General features: G+C 48.7%; 1 protein-coding gene across 3 annotated transcripts; it reads left to right on the forward strand.

Moving 5' to 3' along the window:
- On the forward strand, positions 1–26,548 carry LOC125551822. 3 transcript variants are annotated; one of them, XM_048715191.1, is made up of 15 exons: positions 1–263; positions 876–957; positions 2,122–2,225; positions 2,401–2,527; positions 2,980–3,074; positions 3,351–3,474; positions 3,977–4,057; positions 5,446–5,544; positions 5,641–5,796; positions 23,644–23,698; positions 23,783–23,850; positions 24,084–24,128; positions 24,963–25,130; positions 25,707–26,037; positions 26,086–26,548. In XM_048715191.1, exons 1-15 carry the CDS (start codon positions 226–228, stop codon positions 26,217–26,219), a joined length of 1,707 nt encoding a protein of 568 aa, XP_048571148.1. In that variant the 5' UTR covers positions 1–225; the 3' UTR covers positions 26,220–26,548. The 3 variants fall into 3 exon arrangements, with proteins under 3 accessions (XP_048571148.1, XP_048571147.1, XP_048571149.1); XM_048715190.1 differs by having other exon boundaries at positions 25,707–26,548; XM_048715192.1 differs by lacking the exons at positions 23,644–23,698; positions 23,783–23,850 and having other exon boundaries at positions 25,707–26,548.
- The last annotated feature ends 1,326 nt before the right edge of the window (positions 26,549–27,874 follow it).

Genomic DNA, 27,874 nt, shown 5'->3' on the forward strand with positions numbered 1-27,874 from the left:
AATTAATCACCATCATCTCATCAATTAAAAAGACGGAGGTTAGGGGAGGGGAGAAGGTGGGAGAAATCAGAAGCGATCAGAGGAGAGAGGGAAGGAGGGAGGGAGGGAGGCCAGCGAGCGAGGAGAGAGGGAGAGAGCAGAGTTGCCTGCTTTGCTTCGTATACACCCAATCTCCCTCAACCTCCACCTCTCCCTCTCCCCGGAGATTCTTCTCTCTCTCAACCGATGGACCAGCTGGTGAATTTCATCATCCGCCCGCCCAGGTGAGCTCCCCTGTTCCGTTCCTTCAGCCACCCCACCCCGCCCCACCGTCTCGATTCGGCAGGCGTAGGTTTGGATCTGAGCCGCGCGGGCTTGAGGTGCGTCGGTTCGGCTCGCTGGACTTGCGCCGCCGATTGTGCTCGCCTCCCATACGATTTGCTGTCGTTGAATTGGGGTAGGTTGATTGCTTCACGCGGTCCCCTAATTCAGGTAGATTCGTCATTGGCTTTTGCATTACGCTAGTGATGTAGATGGCACTAGCAGTTCGGTTGGTCAGATTGATGGTTATTAATTTAGGTTACATACAAATGAACTTGAGTGGCTGCCTGCCTGCAAATGTTGTGGTGTTGTGCTCACGAAATTGTTACTGTGGCATTTGAACTCTATCCTATGCTTTTTTAAGTAGTGCTTGCATTCCACCTCAGCAAGCTACTCTTCTATTCTCCTAAATACAAAAATTCCTAGATTTCCTATTACCGAGAGTTAGACAAGTCTGATGTGGGGCTACAGTAGATATTCATTAGCTGAACATGAGTAGCTATGCTTCTTTAGGTAACTCCCTAACTTGATGGTCCATACTCTGTTAACCTACTTGATACATTCCTGCGTTGCAGAGCTGACTACAGTCCAGACGATGATCTACTGGAGCAGGAGTTTATGCTCAAGGGAAGATGGTTTCAGAGGAAGGATCTGGAGGTTATATATGTTTTATATTTCCGTGTTACGGTGATAACAGATTAACAGAAACATCAGAAACCTATTTCCTTTGTTCTATTATATTACTTTTGTATGCGCTATACACATTAGAAAAAACCCTCCATCTTCATTGCCAGAAAAACTCAATACAATCTGTTGGCCTCGTTGTCTGCTAAAAAATCATGAATGGAAATTTGGATTCCATTATCAATGGCATTAAAGATGTAAATAGCATGGTCGTTCTTTAAGACGGTGTTTAATTTGGAATCATTTAACAAGTGAGGCAGGTTCAGTTTTGAACAATGCAAGTAGGATGCAAGGGATAAACAGGAAATCTGCTAGGCTGATGCCAGATCTGGGCCACTAGATGTGGCTCATTATAGGTAGCCAATGCGTAACAAGTTTGTGGGTGATCTAGGATATATATAATCACATGTAGTTTTCCATTTGAATTTTTTGGTCATATGGTAATAAAGACCACGAAGGGGAGCCTTGGTGCAGCGGTAAAGATGTTGCTTTCTTACCATGAGGTCACGGGCTCGAGTACTGGAAACAGCCTCTTGCTGAAATGTATGGAAAGGCTGCATACAGAAGACCTCAAGTGGTCGGACCCGTCCCTGGACCCTGTGCAAGCGGGAGCTACATGCACCGGGCTGCCCTTCTGTGCTATTTTGAATTTTTCAGTTCCAATAAAGAAATTCTTTGTAAAATCCATAATTTGGCTACCATTTGTCTCTAATTGGCCTATGTGCTTAGATTCTGTGATGTATAAGAAATGTACATGAGATTATAGTACTCCCTCCGTCCGGAAATACTTGTCATTGAAATGGATGTATCTAGATGTATTTTAGTTCTAGATACATTCATTTTCATCCATTTTGATGACAAGTATTTCCGGACGGAGGGAGTATCTATTACAGGTGTGAATTATATCTTATGACATCTTTCCCAACTTTATGCATTTGTATTGCTGTCTTGTTTGTTGCATTTGTTTATTCCTGGTGTACTGTAATAATCTGAAATTGGCTTGCTAGCTTTTTTGTCATTTATCAGATGACATAGATTACACATAATGGACATTGGCTTTCGGCTTGTGTAGGTAAATTTTGCTTTCTTATGTGGCTTGCCATGGTATATATTTGATATGCAGTCTCCTTTTTTCAGGTAGTAAATAGCCAGGGCAAGAAGTTGCAGTGTAGCCACTACATACCTGCTGTGATTCCTGAAGGAACAGCACTTCCTTGTGTTATATACTGTCATGGAAATAGGTAGAGTATATGTACACATTATCCTTTTGCTTAATAGGCTTGTTTTTCAGTTTTGGCAAAATGCCTTTCCACCTATTACTAATAAAGCACAATTCTAGTCCTTTACAAATATTTGGTAAGATAGTCTATTCTATTTTTTGCTAGGATTAATTGAACTGCGTTATTTATTTTCCAGTGGATGCAGAGCTGATGCTAGTGAAGCTGCCATTATTCTTCTACCATCAAATATTACAGTCTTTACACTGGACTTTTCAGGGTCTGGTCTCTCTGAAGGAGAGCATGTCACCTTGGGCTGGAATGAAGTGAGTTTGCCTTATGCAGATAGAAGATTAAAAAATGACGCATGGTTCTGAAACCTTCTGTTTGCTTTTATATGTTGTACATGCACAGTTAGTTCAGATGCTATTAGGTAAATTGAGAAACAAATAACACATAATAATCTGTTATGCATTTTATGTCTTTGTACAGAAATAGATAATCTTAAAATCTGTCATAACAGTGAAATGGATGGTTAGTGAAATCTAAAACTTTGTGCAGAGGATTAATGGCAGTATATACCGTTTATAGCAAGACAGTTTTTTTCCCTTCACATTGGACTGATTGTAAATGTTCCTTTACGCCAGTTGAACCACCTATTCATTTATCTCATTTTCTGCTCGGGGCCATCAACGCCTCAGTTTTTCTTGAGGCACTTAATCAAATCGTTTTCATTGCTTTCGAAGACACAATGCTGATATCGCTTTCTTTTATACAGAAAGAAGATCTGAAAGCTGTTGTTAATTATTTGCGGACAGATGGGAACATATCTTGCATTGCTCTGTGGGGCCGCTCAATGGGTGCGGTCACAAGGTGTGTTCAGTATGTTGAAATGAACTCATCATTTTCTCCTGTAGTGGTCAGAAATTAGTTAATCACGATTCCCTATTGTTCAGCTTAGTTTGCTTGTATGCTCTATGATATTCCTCTGTAATATTCGGCTTCATGTGCTTGTAGGCTTTAAAATACCCATGTGTAATATTGTTGCTTGTATTTATGTTCTTATGTGTTCGTGCGGGTAGGAACATGTACATACTTAAACACTCTAAATTTTAACTTACTCAGAATGTCTGGACTCTTTTCTTTCAGTCTAATGTATGGAGCGGAGGATCCATCAATTGCTGGAATGGTTCTTGATAGTCCATTCTCTAACCTTGTTGACTTGATGATGGAACTAGTTGATACCTACAAATACCCCTTGCCAAAATTCACGGTAAGCATAATTTGATGATGGGGATTCATCGGTTATCAATTGTTACTAGCAATGTGTATGTGTGGCTGTCGTCCCAGGGAATAGTGGAGTTGATGAGCTTGCGCTTTAGCATGGTGTTTTTGCAAATTTGTTTCCTACATAACCCACCTTATAGCACCATTTCTATAATTGAACATGGCTACTCAAAGAGCCTAATGGAGCCATTCCTGATCTTTTTTATCCAAAAGACTACTTTGTCTGTTGTTTATCAATACAGTTAGTTCCAGTGATGAATGAGCATGAGTCACTTAAAATTTAATTCAAATTATGCATGAGTTCATGTGCGCTTGTGACTGCCTAGTTAGAGTTTGTGACCACTGATTTTTGTAATTATAATTCCACATGTGTTGCTTGACTTCTGTTAATTTTATTTGTTCTAGATATGCTCCCACAACTTTGATGCATATTTGCAGATGGTATATCCCATCTTATATATTATGGAGCTTCTGTTTGTTTTGTTTAGGTAAAACTTGCAATACAGCACATGCGGAAGATTGTCAAGAAAAAAGCCAGCTTTGACATCATGGATCTTGATACCATTCAGGTTTATTATTGCCCTGATCTTGAGTTACCGGGGATACTGATATTGTTTGTTCTTAATACACATGATTTTATTTGCTATTAGCTGCTTGGAGATTTCACAAGCTTTTTCTTTGTTTTGCTCTTGTAAATAATAGTACAGCTCAGACAACTAGATTGGTTTTCACACAGTTTGGTCTTATCGACAAGCACAAAGCCGAATAGGAAACTGGGGAAATTATGCGAACCATTTCCTTTTAGGAAGTAGATGACGGCATAGTTACTGGATTCGGTGGGACTGGCTTCGAATCCCGATCTAGATCGATCGACCTAGATTAGGGTTGAGATTGTTGGTTCCGAACAGAATTCGTTGCCAGAGTTGCGATCCCAAGCGAACCAGAAAAATGAAATCACAGGGTGAGCGCCATGGGGAGGCTGGCTGGGAGGGAGAAGGTAGGTGGAGAAAAGATAGATGAAAGATGACGACCATCGTGCCTGGGCTCTCTATCGTCGGTCCTCCATCGCTGTTGCAGCTCTTGGCCACCATACAATATTTTTCTTTGCCTGCTGGTTGCTGGTGAAAGAAGTAGAGATGTGTAGCAGCTTAAGGACATGGAGAAGCGGAATAGCTTGGCTATAAGATGTGCCGAAACAGGAGCAAGAACGCAAGCAGCAGACGAATAGAAACGGCGTGAGCAGAGCAAGAATTATAGAAGCAATAGAAGCGCTGGGGTGGAGTTTTGTTTCCAGAAGAAGAAGTGAGCTAGGTCACGCGAAGGTTACTGGGCCATAACTGGGCCTTGTACACCAACAGGCAGGGTGTTTTTATTCAAGTATGAGTATTTTTTCCATCTATGGCATGAGCAGAGCAAGAATTGCAGAAGCAATAGAAGCACTTGGGTGGAGCTTCTTTTTTTATTCCAGAAGAGGAAGTGGAGCTAGGTCACGTGAAGGTTACTGGGCCATAACTGGGCCTCATACACCAACAGCCAGGGTGTTTTTAACTTTTTTCGAGTATGAGTATTTTTTTTCATCTACTAGATCGTTTTTTTGGAAAACGAATGAGAGCTAGCGAATAGAAGTCAACTGATTCATGAATTGGTTTCGGAATTCGCGAATCAGGGATGTATACCCCCCATCGAACTCGATTATAGTAGAAAGTACCGAACCGTGAATCTGGTAACTAAGGATGATGGTTCCTACTCCAATTGCCAACTGCATAGTGCAAGCTTATTGAATGTGATTCTGTACAGTTCGGTCTTATCGACGAACACAAAGCTGAATCGAAAACTGGGAGAGCTATGCGAACTATACTACTGTAGGAGATATCCTTTAAAAACTTAAATGCGATTCTGTTTTGACAGCGTATAGAATTATGGATATATGTTTGGTATCTGACCGTAAACCCTTCAGGTAGCAAAGCGATGTTTTGTTCCTGCTTTGTTTGGACATGCAACTGAGGATGATTTTATACTCCCGCATCATTCAGACAAAATTTGTGAAGCATATGTTGTAAGTTTCTACCTCCCCATTCAGCATGAAACATAAATTACTTCTTGTCTGTCAAGATAGTAACATATGGTATGGTTTGTCTTAATGTGTCTGCAGGGAGACAAAAACATTATAAAATTTGACGGGGACCACAATTCACCCCGACCACAATTTTACTTTGACTCGATCACAATATTTTTTCATAATGTGCTGAACCCACCTGATGTCCCTGACGATCATTATTTCCTGACACCACATGGCAGCCTTGGTCAGGTACTACAGATTGGTATTCCTCAAGTCTTGAAATGTGTTAATTTTACTTACATAGGTTCTGTATATATTATTTATCTCTATTGCATAGCCTAAGAGCCATATATATGTGTTTGTGTGTGTGTGTGTGTGTGTGTGTGTCACTAATAAGGACTCCTAGACCAATAGTAATACTCCTTAACCCCCCTCCCCCTCCCTCTTGAGTGTTTTTGTAGCATGAAAAGTTTTGAAAAACCTGTAGAGTCAAGCCAAAGGGGATGACGAGAAGACACCACATCAATAGAAGATACAAGAGACATATAAGAGAAGATGGGCTGTCAAAATAAGATGGCACATCAAGCATTGTTTATAAGGCGTTAAGGCGACCTAAGGCGAGCTCCACCCGCTCTGACACCCAAAGTGAGCATGCAGCGCCTTATCACGTAAGCGACGCTTAAGCGTCTAAAGGAGGGCACTTTATAAACAATTGGCATCAAGCGAATGAAGCATTGCGCATAAAATCATAGCCCAAGAAAACCGGCGGCGAAAGAAGCTCGATGTCAAGAATGAGTGTAGATCAGCAGTGCAAAAAGAGGCCATGAAATTCCTATAGAAAACCACAAGGACCACGTAGGCCACTAAAGTTGTATAGAAAGGACAAGAACCTGAAAAATAAGGCTGACACATAAAGACTTGGTTGACTCGCATGGCATGAGAACATGTAAAAGAGCAACGGACTTGGTGGACGCAGCGGAAAATATAGAAAAATAGAAGCTAAGAAGCACGCAAGAGACGAAGATGGAATAGCTACCGTGTATGCAGAAGAGGCTGCAGAGGAGACCGTGCAGGTGAGATGCCGGCGAGGAGCGGCAGAAAAGAGCAACTAGCGGACGAACACCCAACACCAATGGAAGGTGTATGTGCGAGACATAATCGGCAAAGAACACTGTTGACAATCAGTAGACGTTGTAATATGTTTTTTACTATCAACTGGTGGAGCAGGCCAGCACGAAAAAATGAGACAAATATTACACAGCAGCACGTAGCAGAAACAAGTAGAGAAGGCACAACAACACGTAGCAAGCAGCAACCAGGAGCATGGCTAAGAAGAGCAGCGACATATCAGCAGGAGAAGGCTGGCAGGAGGCCGCGGCGGGGCCACGAGGCCTGCAGGGTGGAGCAGCACGCAGGCTGCTAGAGCTGCACGGGTGGGCCTGTACGTGGAGCAGAGCGTGGCGGCAAGTCTGGCCGAGAACATACGAAGTGATAGCGGGCAGCCAAGAGAAGAGAGAATCTACTTGAGAAGAGCGGATCGATGGAATCTGATCGGGAGACCAAAACAAAAAATCGATTGGGAGAGTAGGATGAGCTGCGGCATCCAAGACCTAAATCTAGGCTCTAATGCCATGTCATAGATGCAACTTACCTCTTTTGCTTTTGATGGGAAGTCCTTCGTGGCTGCTTTATTACTTAAACCATGCTTACATTATCCGCTAAAAAGCTAGAAATAAACTCAGGGGGTGTGTCCAACCACAAAGTCGAGGATCAAGATATCTCTGTTGAGCTAAAACATTAGCAACCATATTAGACTATTAAAATGTTCAAAAGAACCTTTCTGAAATCTTCCTAAATACTACGACATTCTTCAATGATAGGGGCAGCCACCATGGCTTGCCCACTAGTCATGTTTAGTGCTTCCACAACAACCAAATTATCCACCTGTACCAGGAGTGAGTTTATACCAAGTTGAAGTGCCAACTTCAGACCTTCCACCAGGGCCGCTGCTTGTGCTGAGACAATATTGCCAGCATGCTCTGGTTTTGCAGTAGAAGCACCAATGAAAGCACCCAGGTGATCCCGGACGACAGCACCAGAGTAATCCTCCTCAGGAAAAGATGCATCAACATTCAGAACCAGCTGACCAAACAATGGCTTCCTCCATCGATTGATGTGTGGGCTCGTATGAGGTTTGCCATTTGCCGGTACATAATTTAGCTCTAAAGCTTGAATGGCTGGACCTGTGGGAACAGGCTGTTGCACCTCCTCATTCTTTGAAATTTGCCGTCTCTGCCACCAAAGATACAAACTAGTGGCCGCGATCATCTCCGGGTGTTGGACCACATCCATGTACTGTTTTTTGTTGGTCAGTCACATAGCAAGATCTCCAAAATTTCGGTGCTCGATCTCTGCGGTGCACATGCACGGGTTATAATTTCATGTAGCCTAAGGACCTGCCACACTTCCTGTGCCTGAGCACATTTGAATAATGCGTGTGCTACATCCTTTGCGTGAGTCTGGCACACCGGGCATTGACCCGTGGTAGCAATGTGACGGTTAGCAAGTATGCCCATACATGGGATTGCATTATGCAAGTATAACAAAGCCTTTAGTCCCAAGCAAGTTGGGGTAGGCTAGAGGTGAAACCCATAAGATCTCACAACCATCTCATGGCTCTGGCACATGGATAGCAAGCTTCCATGCACCCCTGTCCATAGCTAGCTCTCCAATCCTTCAGGTCTCTCTTAACGGACTTCTCCCATGTCAAATTCGGTCTACCTCGCCCTTTCCTGACTAGCAAATCCCACAAACCGTCGTCAAATCCTGCAAACAAACTGAAACACATATGCATATTCAAACTAGCAGTTCACGCCACTTAAGACATCACCGGACTTCATACTTAAAACATAGTTTGTACTTGAACAACACCGGAGTTCATACTAGCATAAAATGAAAATTAAACAAGATCTACTCGTCATCACCATCATCGGACTTACTAACGCCGAAGTGGTGCTTTGTGAGGGAGTTGGAGAGCACTAAGGCGAGGTCGTACTCCTTCAACGTTGGCACCCACGCCGTTGCACCTTTGTCTCCTGTGGGGGCCGCCTACTCCGCCTCGAACCATGCGACCTCCGCCAGCCGGAGACGCTTGAGCGTGGGGTAGAAGATGCAGTTGAGCCTGTTGAAGTTGGTCCACGCTCGTGCTTCGGTGCTGCGGGAGTGGGCGCTGCGTTTGCTCCTTGCGCCACTCCACCAGTGGGTGGAGGAAGGAGCTCCCGGCCTCAGCGTTGTTGCGGCGCTTGCGAGGCAGCTCGCCGTCGCGGCCGCCAAGCCCCCCCCTCGGCCACCCCTCCCGCCACCCGCACACGACACCGGGGCTCAGTTCCAGTGGCTACGCTCGCCTCAAAATGATGTTGGAGGGAAGGCGATTTGCCGGTGGAGAAGTGGAAATGCGGCGGAGGAGGATAAGAGCATCTCTAGCCGACACCTTAAATCGCGGACCCGTAAATTGAGTTTACAGTTCGCAGAATGCGTCGGATACAGGCCGAAAATGAACCTGTAAATTTTGAAATCTGAACTTCACGGGAGAAATCAAACTACTTAAGTAGAACTAGCAGCGTTCATAGATCACCATACATAGCATTTTTTATACAAAGTAGATCGGAGGAGCGGCGGCCATCGTATACCCTACTGCCAAACTTTGGCTCACCGGAGCCATCCGGGTGCGGCGATGCTGCGACGGCAGAGTTCAGTCGTCGTCGAAGGAGACGAGGTCAACATATCTTTTGTCCTGTGCCTTGGCTTTGTGTCCCCATCCCTTGAGGTTGGCGTCGAAGTCCTGTGCCTTGGCGAGCCCCTGCTCGAGGACGATGTCGTCGAGCTCGCCTAAAGTTCAACGACGCTGCTCCATCTTCTCATGCGCATGCGCGTGACGATGGCCTTCTTAAAGATGTCCGCCTTGGCCGGGGGAGGAAATCCTCCTGCCCGATGACGCTACCGCCCGGCCGCACCGGCCCCTTTGGCTACCCTTCACCGCGCGGAGCAGCGGGAGCTTCTCCGGCTCCCTTTTCACCGGCATGAGGAGCGACGTACGGGAGCTCGACCCCCTGGCGGAGCTGCCTGCGGCGGAGGAGCTGCCCGAGCCGGAGGACAGACGCGCCTGCCTGCGGTCGTACTCCTCCGTCTTGCGGCGGAGGGCCGACGACGCTGGCTGTAGGCCGCGGTTCATGTACTTCTTCACGGTTCGCTTCCTCGAGCCGTCCGCTCTGACACACCGCTGCCGCTCGGGGTTGTCGCTGCCGTCGAAGCGGTGGCTCGAGCTCCACATCCCATGCCACATAGTGGGGAGCGGCGGCGGATTTAGCTCATCGGCGGGGAGAAATGGGAGAGGGGATTGGGGAATCGTGGCGGCGGGGGGATAGGGTTTTGCCCTGTATAGTCGCCGCAAACCCGTAGATATACCGCGTGCGGGGGGCAGTATGAGGGCCACCGTAAAATCTTTTACATGCCGGGCGACTATACGGGCTCTGGTCTGGCCCAAAAAACATGCCAAACGCATAGTCGATGGGATTTTACAGTTTTCGTGTTTTTAAGGAGTCTGCTAGAGATGCTCTAAGGGAAAAGGAGGGCACAAACCCTAAATCAGCCTAGTGCCGGTATATTTTGCGGATTCGGGGGTGGTTTATGGGCCAGGCTGTTTTTACCGGACCTGTTCAGGCCGGGTTTTTGGAGCGTCCTGTAAATTTGCCGAAAAACCCCGTCTCGGCGAGCTTTTACATGAACTGCTAGAGTTGCTTGCCGGGCCGCGTTTTTCCGGTGAATTTACGGGACGCTCCAAAAAACCGGCCCGGCCTGTAAATTTTTTATGGGAGGCCCGTAAACCGCCCTTGAATCTGCAATATATACCGGCGCTAGGTTGTTTTAGGGTTGTGTTCTCCTTTTCCCTTATCCTCCTCCGCCGCATTTCTACTTCTCAGGTGACGAATTGTCTTTCCTCCGGCATCGTTTTGCGGTGAGCGTAGCCACCGGAACTGAGTCGCGATGTCGTGCACGGGTGGCGGGAGGGGTGGCCGAGGGGGGCTCGACAGCGAGCCGCCTCACAAGCGCCTTAACGACGCTGAGGCCGGGAGCTCCTTCCTCCGCCCGCCAGTGGAGTGGCGCAGGGAACAGGCGTGGCGTTCGCGTGGAGCACGGGCGTGGACCAAATTTGATAGGCTCGACCGCATCTTCTCCCCCGAGCTCAAGCATCTCCGGGCGGTGGAGGTTGCGTGGTTCGAGGCGAATGAGGCGACTGCCGCAGGAGATGAAGCTGCAGCGGCGCGGGTGCCGGCGTTGAAGGAGGAGTATGGCCTCACCTTCGTGCTCTCCAACTCCCTCATGGAGCACCACTTCGGCATTGGTAAGCTCGGTGATGGTGATGACGGGTATATCTAGTTTAATTTTCGTTTTATGCTAGTATGAACTATGTTTTCAGTATAAACTACGGTGTTGTTTAAGTACGAACTATGTTTTAAGTATGAACTCCGGTGATGTTTTAGTATGAACTACTCCCTCTGTTCGGAAATACTTGTCGGAGAAATGGATGTATCTAGACGCATTTTAGTTCTAATACATCCATTTTTACCCATTTCTTCGACAAGTATTTCCGGACGGAGGGAGTATGTTTTAAGTATGAACTATGTTTTAAAGTGGCGCGAACTGCTAGTTTGAATACGCAGTATGTGTTTCAGTTTGTTTGCGGGATCTGCTAGAGATGCTCTTACCCGACATTTTATATTTCACAGAATTTTTCAAACCAGATGCGAAGTAGAACTACCTAGTCCACTCGGGGTAGGGTTTTGACTCAAGTAAGAACGTACACTGAAGAGGCCGAGCTTTGTTAGGCGCCAAGCAACAAAATCATCCGTCTCATGTATATATAGGGATTTGTAGTATACGTTCTGCATCGATATGCCAAAAATTGTCAATGATACGTGGCTCATCCCATCCATCTAGGAGCCCATTAACTCTTGTCAGCACCCTGTTACTCCACAGTGTGATTATTTTCCTTGAAGAACTATTCGGGACCCAGCAATCTTCTCAAATATTAATTTTCATGCCATTGCCAACTCTTCAAATACACCCTTTTCTTAATGTTTGAATTCCTGCCTAGATGCTCGGCAAGACATAAGATGATTCTTTCTTGAGCCGACAGTTAAGATATCTCGAAAAGGGTAATATTTAGACCTCAAAACCCTACCACATAGGAATTCATAATTATCAATCAGCCTCCAACACTGCTTCGCAAGCATAGATGCAACCTATCTCTATTGCATAGCGCAAGGGTCATATATATATACTCCCTCTATTCCATATTAAGTGTCGCTAATTTAGTACAACTTTGTATTAAATCATTGTACTAAATCAGAGACAGTTAATTTGGAACGGAGGGAGTATTATACAAGACTTGGGGTGCAAGGAAAGAGACATCCTAATAAGGACTCTCCTACCAATACTAATACTACTTAACAGTTAACACTGTATAGGGTCATTGGGATATGAGTATAGAGTGGGATCGAACAATCTTCCCAAATATTAATTTTCATGCCATTGCCAACTCTTCAAATACACCCTTTTTTGAATGTTTGAATTCCTGCCCAGATGTTGTGCCAGACATAAGATGATCCTTGAGCTGACAGTTTAAGATATTAAGATATCTCCAGAAGGGTAATATTTAGAACTCAAAAGCCTAGCTGTCGGTGCAACAAACCCCTGGCGTGTGTTGCCCGGGCTGTACACAGGTCCAAGAGTAAAGCCGCAACATCCAAGACAAGGCCAAGCAGAAGAGATAGCTCTTTGAGGGATTAAAGAGCGGATCAAGAAGACCAAGACGAACCAAGGGAGTAAGATCTCACCAAGGGAAACCTCCCTTGCCGGGCAGGCGAGCCCGATCAGGGCGAGGTCGCATCGAAGACAAGTCCCAAGACTCCCCCGGCAAGCTTGTCGGGAACGCCGAGGGCGGATCACCCCGTCGAGGCCCAAGAGAAAAGCTGCAACATCTAAGACAAGGCCAAGCAGAAGAGATAGCTCTTTGAGGGATCAAAGAGCAGATCAAGAAGACAAGATGAACCAAGGGAGTAAGGTCTCACTAAGGGAAACCTCCCTTGCCGGGCTGGCGAGCCCGGTCAAGGCGAGGTCACATCAAAGACAAGTCCCAGGACTCCCCAGGCAAGCTTCCTGGGAACGCCGAGGGTGGATCACCCCGCCAAGACACCACCGCTCCACCGCACAGCGACTCAAGTCACTTATCAGTGCGGTGTCAAGCCCCCAAGTGACTAGATGGCTGCCCTATGGCACGTGGCAGCCATTCGAGGAGAAGATCCACTCTGCGTGACACCCGTCCAGAGGCATGTCAGGCAGTTAGGGCGAGAGACAGCTAAAGTGGCGCGTCAAGGCTTGTCGGGCACTCCCACGACGTGACACTAAGCGACACATTTAATGCGCATTGTCTTGTCTGCAGAGTTAGGTATGATAGCACTGTTTGCTATCTAATCAGTTCGTAATGACTAATTTGCCATTGTGGTAACCCCTTGACCTATAAAAGGAGGGTCGTGGCGATCTTAGATAGGATTCGGACCTTTGTACACTCATAGGTGCGTAGCTGCTCTCGTCCCAAGGCGACCTTGCCGGGCTAGAGCGCTGTGTCTCTATTATGGTCCCCTCATCAATCCACCAAAGCAGGAATAGGGTTTTACGCCTCGCGGCGGCCCGAACATGGGTAAAACTGCCCGTGTCATCACCGTCATGCTGCCCTACGGTCTTCGCTCTTTGTGCAACGCGCCCTTCCCCCCGCCGAACCACAAGGGGCCGATGGCCCCATTGGTGGTCGTGTTATATCACGACATCTTTCGCGCGCCAGGTAGGGGGAGGCGCTTGCGCGAACCCGAGATTGTAAGTAGCGCGTCAATCTTCATCATCGTCTTCTTCATCGACGGCTTCATCATCCATGGCACCCAAGAAAAAGTCTGGCGCTTCAGCTCACCCGTCCAACTCGAAGGCCCTCTCACATGCGGCCACTGATGCCATGGGGGTTACGGGGGCGCACAGGGACGTGGACGCCGCGCGGAACGTGACTGGCGCAGGCGATGCCATCACCATCCCCCTTGTGGCCGAAGCGGGAGCAGGACGTGCCGGAGAAGGGCAACATCAACAGCGCCCTAGCGGCCATGCTCCACAAGGTATGGGTGGGGAGAATATCCCGTCTCCGCCTCGTCGAAGGACGCAGCCATAGCGATGGCGCTCGTTCTTGTGCGAATCGCAACCCTCTAGCCGCCCCCGCTGCGGGTGCGGCTACGGGGCCTGTGCCATCACCAGAGCAAGTTAACCAAGACGATGCGCCAGATGGGGTCATCAATCCCCAGGCGCATCCGCCTCGTCACCCCGCCACCCTGGCGATCGGCTTGCGGCGGCACGGCGCCACCACTACCGGCACCGTCAGGAGTCAGGCGATGTCGCGATCTGCGTCGTCATCCATGCCAAGCATCGCCTCGGAAGCCATGGCGCGAGCCCAGCTCTTGTTGAGATTCCCGCCGGCGGCCAATCAAATGGATGAGTGGAGAGCCACCATTCAGAGGCTGATTGGTTTTGCTGAGGCGGGAGGATCACAGGGGGCAGGCCCGCCACAGCCTCCACAGGCAGCCACAACAGCCCGAGCCGCTGGCCGTACCGAAGGGGCCACTCCAACGGTGCAGTCCCCTCCACGGCAGCCAGCGCAGGGGCCGCAGCCAGAACCACATGACCAAGAACCCGACGACGTGTCAATGGCTTCGTCTGATCCTCGAGCCCATCGAGACCAACGGCAGGTCCTCGAGGACATGCGGAGGGAAGACGCGTGCGTCACCATCAAACGACGCCGCGAAACCCGTCGACAGTCCGATAGGCGCAATGGCCCTGACGTTGACGAGCCCGTGCCCGGTGGAAACGGGTACCTGCCTTTCGAGGTTGGGTGCCCCGCCTTCACTCATGAGCTCCGGCAAGTCCGTTGGCCATCTGCTCGCATCTTCAAGCCAGAGATACCAGAAAAGTATGATGGAAGATTGAACCCGACATAGTTCTTGAGCATTCACACCATCGCTGTCCAAGCTGCCGGAGGGAGAGATGAGAAGGTGTTCGTCAACTACTTCCCTTTGGCTCTCAAGCCAAACGTGAGGTCGTGGCTGATGCACTTACCGGAGAACTCCATCTCGACCTGGGCTGACCTGTGCAATGAGTTTGTTGGTGCCTTCACGGGCGGCCATCAAGAACCAGGGCGGCCCAGCGACTTGCAACTCCTCCCGCAGAAGGACGGAGAGAGTTTGCGGAAGTATATGTAAAGATTTAGTCGGGTGCACAGGAACATTCCAGACATCCACCAGGCAGCCGTGATTGCTGCGTTCCAGTTCAACGTGTGCAACCGCAGGATACGTTTCAAGATGAACGTCCGGTTGCCCAAGACTGTGAATGAGCTGTACACTTTGGCAGATAAGTGTGCCCGAACAGACGAGGGGAGGCGACTCCCCGGAGAGAAAGATGGCATCGACGTTGACTCAGAAGACGACGGCGATGCTACCAATCAGAAGAAGAACAAAAAACGCAACAAGAAGCGCAAGGAGAAAACAGTGCTGGCTGTCGAAGGGTCCGGCGTCCCTACTACCGGCAAGAAGGCCAAGACCGAAGCTCCCGGCAAGGAAGTTGCCGCGTGCACTGACTGCCGGGAAGTTGCGGCGGCCAAGAAGGCTAGGAAAGCTGATGGGCCGTACTGTAAGATCCATCGGACCAAGGGCCATGATCTGCAAGAGTGTCATCAAGTCGAGCAACTCGTCAAGAAGCAGAAAGCTGAGTACGAGAAGCGTGATAAGGAGAGAGACCAAGACGATGTTGGCGGGAAAGGCCAAGGCGGCCGAGGAATCCGCCCCGGCAAGGTCCCCCAACGTCAAGAGAAACCTGCTAAAGGCCATGACAAGAAGGAATGCGATGGCGAGAGCGATGAAGGGGATGAAGAGGAAACCAGCGAGCAGGAGTTTCAGAAGGCCACCGACGCCCTATGCGTTGACGGGGGTGCATCCTTGCACTCCTCTCACCGCCAGCTTAAACAGTGGGTGCGTGAGGTCAGTGCTGTGGAGCCTGCGGCAGAACTTGGAAAACCACTCAAATGGTCCCGCACACCCATCATCTTTGACGAAGAGGATCACCTTGACCGCACCACCGCGGTAGGGTGCTTGTAGTTGTTGATTTCATCAATGATCCGCAACCTTAAGGTCACAAAGATGTTGGTTGACGGCGGGGCCGTGTTGAATCTGATTTCCCCCAAGGTGCTCAACAAGTTTCAGATAGCAGATGAAGAGCTCAAGGTTACTGGTACTTTCCAAGGGATCAATCCTGGCAGGAGTTGTCCCAAGGGAAAGATCACACTGCCAGTGACATTCGGAGGAGAGTTGAACTACAAAACTAAGAAGATTGTATTTGATGTGGTTGATCTTCCCCTGCCGTACAATGAAATCCTTGGTCGTCTAGCCCTGGCAAAATTCATGGCGGCATCTCACTATGCCTACAACACGCTGAAGATGTCAGGGCCGATGGGCGCCATTTCCATTCCATCAGACGAGAAGGAGGCGATTATATGCGTGGATAAGATGTATCGGGAAGCAGTCGCTGCTGAGGCCGCGAAAGCTGCCGCTCCCGCTAAGAAAAGTAAGAAAGGAAAGAAGCTTAGCGAGGATACCGGCAAGGAATCCGGGAAACGCGTCTCTCTGGAGTATGCTGCGCCTGTTGATGACCAGCCGGAAAGTTTCAAAAGCAAGAGATCGAAGGTTGCTGTGCCTGCTATGAAGGTCCCGGCAGGGATGGTTGGCGTTGATTGTACGTTCACTATCAGCTCCATCGACGATAAATAGGAAAGCGTGCTCGTTGCCTTCCTGCGGGCGAATGTCGATGTGTTTGCTTGGCAACCATCTGACATCCCCGGTGTTCTCAGGAAGGTAATCGAGCACCACCTCTGTCTGTCTCCATGCCCGGCCCGTCAAGCAGAAGGTTCTGAAGCAAGCTTTGGAGTGGCAACAATTCATTGCCGAAGAGATCAAGAAACTTGAGGCAGCTGGTTTGGTCAGAGGAGTATTGCATCCAACGTGGTTGGCAAATCTAGTGGTAGTGCGCAAGGCGAATGGGAAATGGAGGCTTTCTATAGATTTCATGGATCTGAATAAAGCATGACCGAAGGACCCATTCGCCCTGCTGCGCATCGATCAGATTGTGGATTCCACTTCTGGATGTGACCTGCTTTCCTTTTTGGATGCATACTCCGGGTATCACCAGATTTTCATGTCCAAGGAAGATGAAGAGAAGACCTTGTTCATAATCCCATGCGGCACGTATTGTTTTGTACGGATCCCCTTTGGGTTAAAGAGCACCGGATCCACTTTTGCAAGAGCAGTGCAAATTGGTTTTGAGTCCCAGCTGCACAGGAATATTGAAGCCTACATGGATGACATCGTGGTCAAAACCAAGGACAAATCAACTCATTCAAGATTTGAAAGAGACCTTTGCAAATTTACGCAAGCTCAACCTGAAGCTTAATCCCGAGAAGTGTGTTTGACGTTCCCTCCGGCAAGCTACTTGGCTTCTTCGTGTCTCACCGGGGAATAGAAGCCAACCCTGACAAGATCAGAGCAATTGAGTAGATTCAAGCACCCAGGACAGTCAAGGATGTGAGGCGCTTAACTGGATGTGTTGCCGCACTGAGCAGGTTCATCTCCAAGTCCGCCGAGCGCGTCCTACCATTTTTCAAAATTTTGAAGAAGGCAGTGCCATGAAGTGGACTCCAGAAGCAGAAGCAGCGCTGCAAGACTTAAAAACCTACCTCTGTTCCCACCTTGGTTGCTCCTAAACTACAAGAGCTCTTGTTGCTATATCTAACGACAACCAATCAAGTGGTTAGTGCAGCTTTGGTGGTACAGTGGGAAGTAGAAGGAGCAACGGCAGCTACTGTATCTTTCGGGAAGGAAGGTGAACTCGTCCCGACAAGGTCAGGTGCTGATCAGAACAAGGAGGAGCAGGGCAACGGAGACAATTACAAGGTCGCGGTGAGGAAGAAGGTGGTGCAGCGGCCAGTGTACTTCGTCAGTTCCCCGCTGCAGGGGACTAGATCGAGGTACATTGGCGGGCAAAAGTTGATCTTTAGCCTCATCATGGCCTTAAGAAAACTGCGCCACTACTTTCAAGTCCACGAGATCACGGTCGTCACCCGCTTTCCCTTAGGCCTTGTACAATGTAAGGTGCTTAGAGAAATAAACCAGTCTTTCCTTAAGCACTGGTGCTTATTTGTACAGGGTAGACGCTTAGTTAGGCATCTCTCCTGTAGAAATAGGCACCGGTACTTCAGAAAAATCCGGTTTATTTTCCTAAGCACCTCTCTAAGCAACTAGCATTGTACAAAGTCTAACAACGCACACTGAGGAACCCCGAGGCCACTGGCAGAATAGTGGAATGGGCTTTGGAGTTATCAAGCTTTGGTTTGAAGTTTGAGAGCACGCCAACTATTCAGAGTAGAGCACTTGCGGAATTTATTGCAGAATGGATACCAACTCCGGATGAAGAGGTGCTAGAGACAGTCATCCCCGGCAAGGAAGCCCCCCAGGAATGGATCATGTACTTCGATGGTGCTTTCTCACTACAGGGTGCGGGGGCTGGCATGCTCTTCGTCGCGCCCATCGGAGAGCACCTGAAGTATGTGGTCCAAATGTGCTTTCCTCGGGAAAAAGCTACCATCAACGCTGCGGAGTATGAAGGGCTCCTTGCCGGGCTCAGGATAGCGATAGAGTTGGGGATCAAGAAGCTGATCATCCGAGGAGATCCACAGCTAGTAGTGAGACAAGTCAACAAGAATTGCCAGAGCCCGTTGATGGAAGTATACGTTGAAGAGGTGAGGAAGTTGGAGGAACACTTTGACGGATTACAAACAGAGCACGTACGGAAAGGAAAACAACACTGCTGATTATTTGCCAAAGTGTGCCGCGCAGGTGGAACCAGGAACTTTTGTCCTCCATTTGACTCAACCATCCGTATCTCCATTGACAATGGCCAAGAAGAGGAGGAAGCTGGACTCCGGGAAGCCCCACCGGTAGCACCTTCAGAGGTCCCCGGAAGGAGGGTTGCCGGGAATGACTCCACCTCGCCTGGCGAGCCACACTCTTCCGCAGGACGTCAGGTCTTTGTGGTCGAGGCAAGCTCTCCCGCTAGTGAGGAGGTGCCACTGGCTCTAGTTGTCGAGCTGCAGGCCCCGACTTGGGCATATCGCATCGTCCACTATCTCCAAACTGGAGAACTTCCCGAAGAGCAAGAAGCTGAAAGAGTAGCCCGGAGGGCCAGTATGTATCAGTTTGTCGACAACACATTATACAGAAGGAGACCCAACGGTGTGAACCTGAAGTGAATTTGCCGGGAAGAAGAAAAGGAACTATTGGCAGAGATACACAAAGGCGTGTGCGGCTCTCATATTGGATCAAGAGTCTTAGTTGGGAAAACTCTCCGGCAAGGTTTCTATTGGCCCTCGGCCCTCCAGATGCAACTGAGCTAGTCACCAGATGTGAAGCCTGCCAGTTTCACTCCAAGAATATCCATTAGTCGGCCCAAACTCTCCAGACGATCCCTTTGTCATGGCCATTTTCGGTCTGGGGGCTCGACATTTTGGGCTCCTTCCCTCGTGCTGCCGGGGGCTTTGAATTTTTGTACGTTGCCAACTTGCCATTGACAAGTTTACAAAGTAGCCGGAGGTGGAGCCCATGAGGAAGGTGACCGCACAGTCAACTATCAAGTTCTTGAAGGGTATGCCGTTTCGGAGTACCCGCCAGAATCATCACTGACAATGGCACCCAATTCACAAGCCGCGCCTTCATGCAATACGTTCATGCCCTCGGAAGCAAGGTCTCATTCTGCTCTGTTGCCCATCCCAGAAGCAACAGACAAGCTGAGAGGGCGAACGCTGAAGTGCTGCGTGGACTCAAGACAAGAACATTTGATAGGCTGCAAAAGTGTGGTAGGTGATGGATCGACGAGCTGCCGGTGATTCTTTGGTCCCTCTGTACGACACCAAATCGAGCTATCGGCCAGACTCCCTTCTTCCTAGTCTATGGGGCAGAAGCAATGCTCCCCACGGAACTCATACAGGTCACCTCGAGTGCTTGCCTACGATGAAGTAGCGCAAGAACAACACCGGCGTGACGACGTTGTGCTACTTGAGGAGAACCGTCTTCGGGCTGCTGTACGTGCTGCACGATACCAGCAGGCCCTGCGTCGCTATCACAGCCGCAGGGTCCATGCCCAGAGCCTTGAGGAAGGCGGCCTTGTCCTTAGGCGTGTTTAGTCTGTCAAGGGTTCCAACAAGTTGACGCCAAAGTGGGAAGGCCCTTACCGGGTGGTACGAGTCACCAGACCTGGTGCGGTCTGTTCGGAGACCGAAGATGGCATCACGGTGCAAAACTCATGAAACATTGAGCATCTTCGTAAGTTCTACCCGTAAGGCGCGGCTGCCGGGCCCTGCCCGACAGCCACCCTTTTGTACAAGCCTTGCCGATGCTGCCGCCCGACAGCCGCCCTTTTGTACAAGCCTTGTCGATGCTGCATGTAACCCTTTGTACAAAGCCAGGGGCAACCCTGAGCAGCAGATAAATAAATGAAGCGCTGGGCCCCCCCAAGAACTTGCATGCATGCATAAGCATATCATGAGCATAGCATGATCATGTAGATAAGATCATATGTAGCTTTGTTTTCATTTGCACTAAACTGCAAGGTTCTTGCCGTGGACTCAGTCCCGAAGAGAAGAAATGGAGACAAGCCTACATATCGGTCCTCGGAAAGCCAAACAGATAAGTTCCTTCTTATCCATACATGTTCTGTAAAAAGAAAACTTGTGCATATGAAAACCTCATCACCTCCGAAGCCTAGGTGCTCCCATCCTATGTCCCGAATGTTGCTTCGGTCAAGATGGTTGTAGTGGCCTTCGACGAAGGAGGTTCGACGAGGAGCTGGTCTGTTTCCACAGTTTTGTGCCCGGTAGGCTAAGCTCCGCGGCAACAAACAAAAGGCGCTGACAAGATAGCTTGCCGGAGAAAACTTGTTTACTTAAACATATAAAGGCATCTCCCCTCTGCATGGGCATGATACATGCACAAGTACCCGACAAGATTTATCTTTTTTCATTAATATGCGAATAAGCAAGTAGATCTTACATGACACATACATGGATAAAGAAGATTACATAATTAAGATCAAAGTTTGGCAAGTGCATACACATTTTAGATTGAAAAAAGATAAGTGCCCCGTAATCCCTTTCTTGTCCCTCTCCTCCTAGGAGCTACAGGGGGAGGTGAAGAGGGCAAAAGGAGCGCCTGTGCAGAAGCCCAGCCTGACCCGTCAGGCCTCACGGCAAGGAGCCTGACAAGATCGGGAGGGCGCGGACGAAGGTGATGGTGAAGAGAGCGGTGAAGGGGTCCCTTGGTCACCGCCACCAGGGCCAGCAGGACGCGGTAGGGCGAACGAAGCCGAGGGCCACGAGGACGCCTGCCGGGGTCCAGCTGGAAGGCTGATGGAGGAGCCGGAGGCACCATCCGGACCCCCACATCCAACGTGCCAACAAATCGCCTTGCCGGGGAGGAGATGCAGGTGCAGATGGTGGTGCCGCCTACCTCTTGCTGACGGTGATGGTATAGCTGGCGATCAGCCGGAGTCGGAGCCGCCGCCCCCTCCATCGGCGCCGTCGTCATCGCTGTCACTGTCCTCCTCGTCGCTATCGCTCGAGGAGCTTTCGTCGTCGGTCGAGCTCTCTACGCAGCATCCTAAACGACACCCGAACGCCTGAAGACCTTGACTGAGAGCAAGGTGGCGTCAATTAGCTTGGAATGGAGAACGTGCCCCGCCGCAGCTGTGGGCATGTGCAAAGGTCTTCCAGCCGCGCCTGAGGAGCATGACATGGGGGGCGGGGAACTCCACGTCCGCCCGCATGCTGCCGTTGCAAAAGCCCCTCATGTGCAGTCTCAGTTCCGTTGGCTGTTCGACCTCCATTACCTTTGCGAATGGGGCAGGAAGCCGAAGGCGGCTGTGCGGAGGCCCGCGCAGCTTGACGATGAACTCCAATGGCTGGTCCCTGACGTGGCCTTCATCCGGGTTCTGGACGGCCAAGGGAGGCGCGATCAAGACGCCGCCTCGCCCTCCTCGACCCCGAACACCACGACGGGCACGTCCGCGTCCTCTCCCACCTCCCCTTGTGGCGGGCTCCGCCTTTGCGTCCCCAGCAGGAGGGAGGCGTTGTCGAGCAAAAACCCTCGTCGCCACCGACGGAGTACTACTGCGCCCACTTTCCCTCGCCATTGTGGAGAGATGGTACCAGAAGGAAGAAGGAAGGAATGGTGTGGGTCAGCGCCTCGCCACGTTCCCTTTTATAGGCGAGTAGGACCGAGGGCTGGCTCCTCATCCAGAAAGCAACCGCCCCGTTTCACCGGTGTGATTCCTCTATGCCACTTACGGCGCACGGAATCAAGACCGACGCCTGGCTTTCTGCCATGGCGCTCATTCCCGCGCCCTCCGCGCCCGACACCAACTCTGCGCAGTGCATGCAGCACACGTGGCAAAAGGAGCCAAGGGCGGGGAAGCCAGTGGAGTGGCAGTTACTGCCTCGTGAACGTGGGACGTGGGTAGCCCACAGATCGTGACTTAAATCTCCCCCGTAACGTCTGGCACGACGCGCGGGAAAACAGGAAACTGACTCAAGCACAGGTTAATGAAGAAGCAAAGGAAATTTCAAGAAGTGAGCTACCAACAACTCTTCGCTTGTGTACTAGATAGGGCCTACCACGACGACGCTCGGCAGCGCGTTCGGGCCAGGCCCGGGGGCTCCTGTCGGTGCAACAAACCCCTGGTGTGTTGTTGCCCGGACTGTACACAGGCCCAAGAGCAAAGCTGCAACATCCAAGACAAGGCCAAACAGAAGAGATAGCTCTTTGAGGGATCAAAGAGCGGATCAAGAAGACCAAGACGAACCAAGGGAGTAAGATCTCACTAAGGGAAACCTCCCTTGCCAGGCAGGCGAGCCCGGCCAGGGCGAGGTCGCACCGAAGACAAGTCCCAAGACTCCCCCGGCAAGCTTGTCGGGAACGCCGAGGGCGGATCACCCCGCCAAGACACCATCGCTCCATCGCACAACGACTCAAGTCACTTATCAGTGCGGTGTCAAGCCCCCAAGTGACTAGGTGTCTGCCCTTTGGCACGTGGCAGCCATTTGGGGAGAAGATCCACTCTGCGTGACACCCATCCAGAGGCGTGTCAGGCAGACAGGGCGAGAGACAGCTAAAGTGGCGCAACAAGGCTTGCCGGGCACTCCCACGACGTGACACTAAGCGGCACATTTAATGCACCTTGTCCTGTCTGCAGAGTTAGGTATGATAGCACTGTTTGCTATCTAATCAGTACATAATGACTGATTTGCCATTGTGGTAACCCCTTGACCTATAAAAGGAGGGCCGTGGCGACCTTAGATAGGATTTGGACCTTTGTACACTCATGCGCGCGTAGCTGCTCTCGTCCCAAGGCGACCTTGCTGGGCTAGAGCGCTGCGTCTACATTACAGTCCTCTCATCAATCCACCAAAGTAGGAGTAGGGTTTTACGCCCCGCGGCGGCCCGAACCTGGGTAAAAACTGCCAGTGTCATCACCGCCGTGCTGCCCTACGGTCTTCGCTCTTTGTGCAACGCGCCCTTCCCCCTTGCCGAACCACAAGGGGCCGATGGCCCCATAGGTGGCCGTGTTATACCACGACACTAGCACATAGGGATTCATAATTATCAATCAGCCTCTAACATTGCTTCGCAAGCATAGATGCAACTTATCTCTATTGCATAGCGCAAGGGTCATATATATATACTCCCTCTGTTCCATATTAAGTGTCGCTGATTTAGTACAAGTTGTACTAAATCAGCGACACTTAATATGGAACAGAGGGAGTATTATACAAAGACTTGGGGTACAAGGAAAGAGACATAGCCTAATAAGGACTCCTATACCAATACTAATACTCCTAACACTGTACAGGGTCACTGGGATACAGAACATGATATAGAGTATAGAATTGCTCAATCACCAACAGGTATGATTTGCAAACCTTGACACACACTTATAATTGGCGCATCATTCATGGTACGTAACATCTGCGATATTTGCTCTGGGGCAGCCCCTTCAACCACGACAGAAGATGCCATTGCACAGTTGCGTTCTAGAAGGCTCATGAGCAGAATGGAGGTGGGTATTTCAGTTGGTTGACATTCTGAACAATTCTGCAATTCTGCCGTGTCATTGTGATTGGTGTTCTAATTTATTGGTTCTCATTTCTGGCTCTTAATATCCTCTGATGGAATCATAATGGCAAGAAAAAAGTTATCTTAGTAGCAATCCAATTGCCACGAAACATTTTACTGTGTTTGAACCTGCAGGGAGCAGCATACTCAGCTTTGTTTTCTTTTGATCATTTGCAGGTCCCATCTGGAACCGCCACAAAAGGCAGGGCCGACAGAACTGAGGTATTATTTTATGCTATTTCCACCTCTTAGGATTAGATTTTATGTCTTCCGTAACACCAAATTCTTTTACCTTACCTAATTGGCTGATTTCCCCCGACTTCCAAAAAGCTTGGCATAGAATGCCGATATAGGTTTTATTATAGAAATATTCAGTCTATTTGATTGGTCATGTTTAGTCTGCACCTTATAGGTGAGGATTGTTCCAAATACATCACCTACAAAATCCCAAATTGTTTGTAATTTTCTCCCTCACTCTCTGCTCTGTTCAGGTTTTGTGTTGACTAGCTCTTTGATACAGTTGCAGCGATTCTTGCACTTGATCCTAAGACGTTTTGCGGTATGAAATTTGAATCTAATAATGGGCGTTAGGCAACCTTGATATGTAATTTAAATTATAATATATGATTTTAGGTATCTTTTTGTTTAGAATCGTTAGTGTATTTATAATTGGTTTCAGAGCCTGTTGGGCACGTAAGAGAATGAGCATAACAAATACTTCTGGTTAAGTGAAAATGTGTGAGGATTAGCAATACACTAATCCGTGGTGGTACTTGAATATTTTCTTGATGTGTTGCATGATTGGTTTTTTGCACTTTAATCATTGGTACAATGTGTGTTCATGAACAATTGGCGGCTGTAACATGAACTCAAAAGTCTCATGTTGCAAGTAGATTAGCCTGACGAAATAGGCCTCTTCCGATGGTATATAACACTGTTGAGTTTTGGAGGGAATGCTTTGGTTTGTATGTGTTGTTGACCTTTTACCAACCTTGCAGAAGATTACACTCATCAAGCATCACCACTCAGATTTACTTCTACTTGCTGTTTGAACAGGTATTGGATAGTGATATTGGCCCCTCCTCATCTAGTGCATCTACTGCGACTCCTCCCAATGGCCGTAATGGAAGGATGCTCACTCCAACCTCTGATGATGGCGAGTATGTGGAGTATTCATTTGATAGCGTATCAGATATGCCTTACACTGAGGAAGATGAAGATAGAGTAAGTTATACCGTTACACTCTTTGGGGTTGTCGCTATGCTATCATATTTGAGGAGTTTTTAGTTTCTTAATGCCTCTATAGAGTTCAACACACAAAAGCATTCCAAAACGTGTAATAGGGGTGGTGAAAAAAAAGGGAGGATCTAGAACTATGTTCCTGGGTGGCTGGGTCTCAGCTAGAGTGCAGAGTAGTCAAGTTGGAGTAGAAGCTGGTGTTGGGAGATATGAAGGTTGTGCCTGATATGGATGATTGATTTGTAAAAAGCTTGTTTTTTCTGTATCTGAAGCTAAACTGTTGATATTCACTCCCTAATCACTATTTAAACTATGAAATAAACGTCTCAACAAGGATTTTTGGTGCAAATTGATTTTTGAAACGAGCATGTCAACGTATGAACAATATGTGGTGATGCATAAAGTCCCCGTGTTCTGTTTCTATGTTAATGGACGTTCTAGGAATTATCATGGTGTAGGTTGATCTGTCCTGAATGCGTATATACTACTTCCTAGCCTTTACCTTTCCACGTTTTTAACCGTACCAGTGGTTAATCTCTATTCTGCTGTGTCTAAACGCAGATGCTGATGCAAGCAATTCTTGAGTCCCTGAAGGATTTAGACAAGTCAAATACAAAGAACACTCAATCAGCTGTATCTGATGTTGCTTCCAAAGAAAATAGTGTAGCACCTGATGTAGTGGCATTGGAGACAGATGCATCCTCCTTCTCTGTGCGTGGTGCTGATGCTCCTGGTAAGGATGTAGCAGCCTGTAACAGTGTAGCAAAGACGTCTAGTGTGCAAAGTGCAGATCGCTGCACTGTAAATGTTGCTGTTTCTGCTAATGTTTCTGGCGCATCAGAATCCAACGGCTCAACTCAGGTCATCAATGGAAAATCTGACTCGGCAGAATCCCAGAAAACCACTCAGGACATGAATGGGAAATTTGGCTCGGCAGAACCCCAGAAACCCACCCAGAACCCCAATGGAGAGGATGGCACAAGAGCAACACTTGTAGTCCAGAAGAGCCGGACTGGCAGCCTGATTGACGGATTGACACAAAAATGGGGTTCGTTCTTCAAGAACAATGACTGAGGCAAGCAAGATATACAGTGACATGCCGTTGACGATACACGTTTGTGTGTTAATATAGCCCATAGGTTGCCGCTGGCTTGATTGGTTAGCCTGTAAATTGGAAAAAGGAAGGCAATATTGCACAACTCGTTTTAGTGTGTTGGTGGTGTATATATAGAACTAGAAAAAGGTAGGGTTCCATTGATTGTATATCATGTCTCAACACTTAGCGTTGTGAATTGGTAGGTGCGTGTTTGCTGGGAAAACAAAAATATGCTGTTAATGTAATGCAGGGAAATCACGCTATTTGTTATTTGTTGCATTTGTGAAAAAGGAATACACCCAACTCATAGCTCCGGCGTTAACACATACCTCTTTCTTTTGTGCACCGAGGGTCTTCCCTGTTATCACATGCAGAATGGAGTGGTGAACTTAAAGGAGTACAAGTTTGTGGAGATGGTTTGTATAAAAAGAAGCAATATTTAATCTCCTATTAGCTGATGATTCCTTGATCTTTAATGCAAGCTATGATGCTAATTGCTTGGGCAGATTGTTGCTGCCGACAGAAGTGATAATTTTCAATTATTGGTAGATAGTGTTAAAGAGACTGCTTGGTTGAAAGGGATAAAAACCACGGGTGGAAAGAAATGCTTCTGAAAGTGATGGCGATAAAACAAATCTACAAACGGATCACTGATAATATGTTGGTGGGGCGATGATGCAGATCAAAGACAGTGCATTCTGAACAAATTAGGAGGAATGTGTTTCAGGGATATCCACTGCTTTAATCTAGCCTTGTTAGCAAAGCAATCATGACGATAATAGAAACCTTGATTCTCTCAATGTTACTGTGTTGCGTGCAAGGTATTTGTCCTCAGGAGATCTTTGAACACGGAGTTGAAAAAAGACATTAAGAATACTGAAAAAAAAGGCATTAAGACTAATCCCTTTTTTCAACTGTGTTGCCCGAGAGGCTCAATACAACACACAACGCATTACACCAATCCTTCTCTCACACTATCGTTTTCCATGGTATCAGACTAATCCCGGTCCAAACCCCTAGCCGCCGCCGCTTCTGCACCGTGCCGCCCCCGGGGCGGTTGATCTCTATGATAGCCGCCGGGGCCGCGCAACCCGTAGTAGGGTTTGTTCGCCGATCTGTGATCTGTTGCCCTGGTGAGTTTTTTGATCTCGAGATCATATTTCTCTCTGTTGGTCGCTTGGTCGGTCACTAATCCCAGTCCAAACCCTAGCCGCCGCCGCTTCTACACCGTGCCGCCCCCGGGGCGGTTGAGCTCTATGATAGCCGCCAGGGCCGCGCAACCCGTACTAGGGTTTGTTTGCCGATCTGTGATCTGCTGCCCTGGTGAGTTTTTCGATCTCTAGATCAGATTTCTCTATGTCGGTCGCTTGGTCGGTCTTCTTCTTTTGGTTCACCGATCATAGATTGGATAGCGCCGCCCACTGCTCGTCGTCCTCACGCGCCTATACTCCGACAACGGCGTCGACTCTAAATCGGCCAGTTCATCATCAACTGCGCGGCAAGGTTAGACGCGCCGCACAAGGGACGCCTTCATGCGTCGCTGGCAGCCGCTCTCATCCGCATGGTCTCCATCATCGACCCGTCTTCATCGTCATCGCCTGACATCACCGACAATGTTGCCATGTAATCCGAT

Source organism: Triticum urartu, chromosome 4, assembly GCF_003073215.2.
Source record: "Triticum urartu cultivar G1812 chromosome 4, Tu2.1, whole genome shotgun sequence".
Taxonomy (NCBI): domain Eukaryota; kingdom Viridiplantae; phylum Streptophyta; class Magnoliopsida; order Poales; family Poaceae; genus Triticum; species Triticum urartu.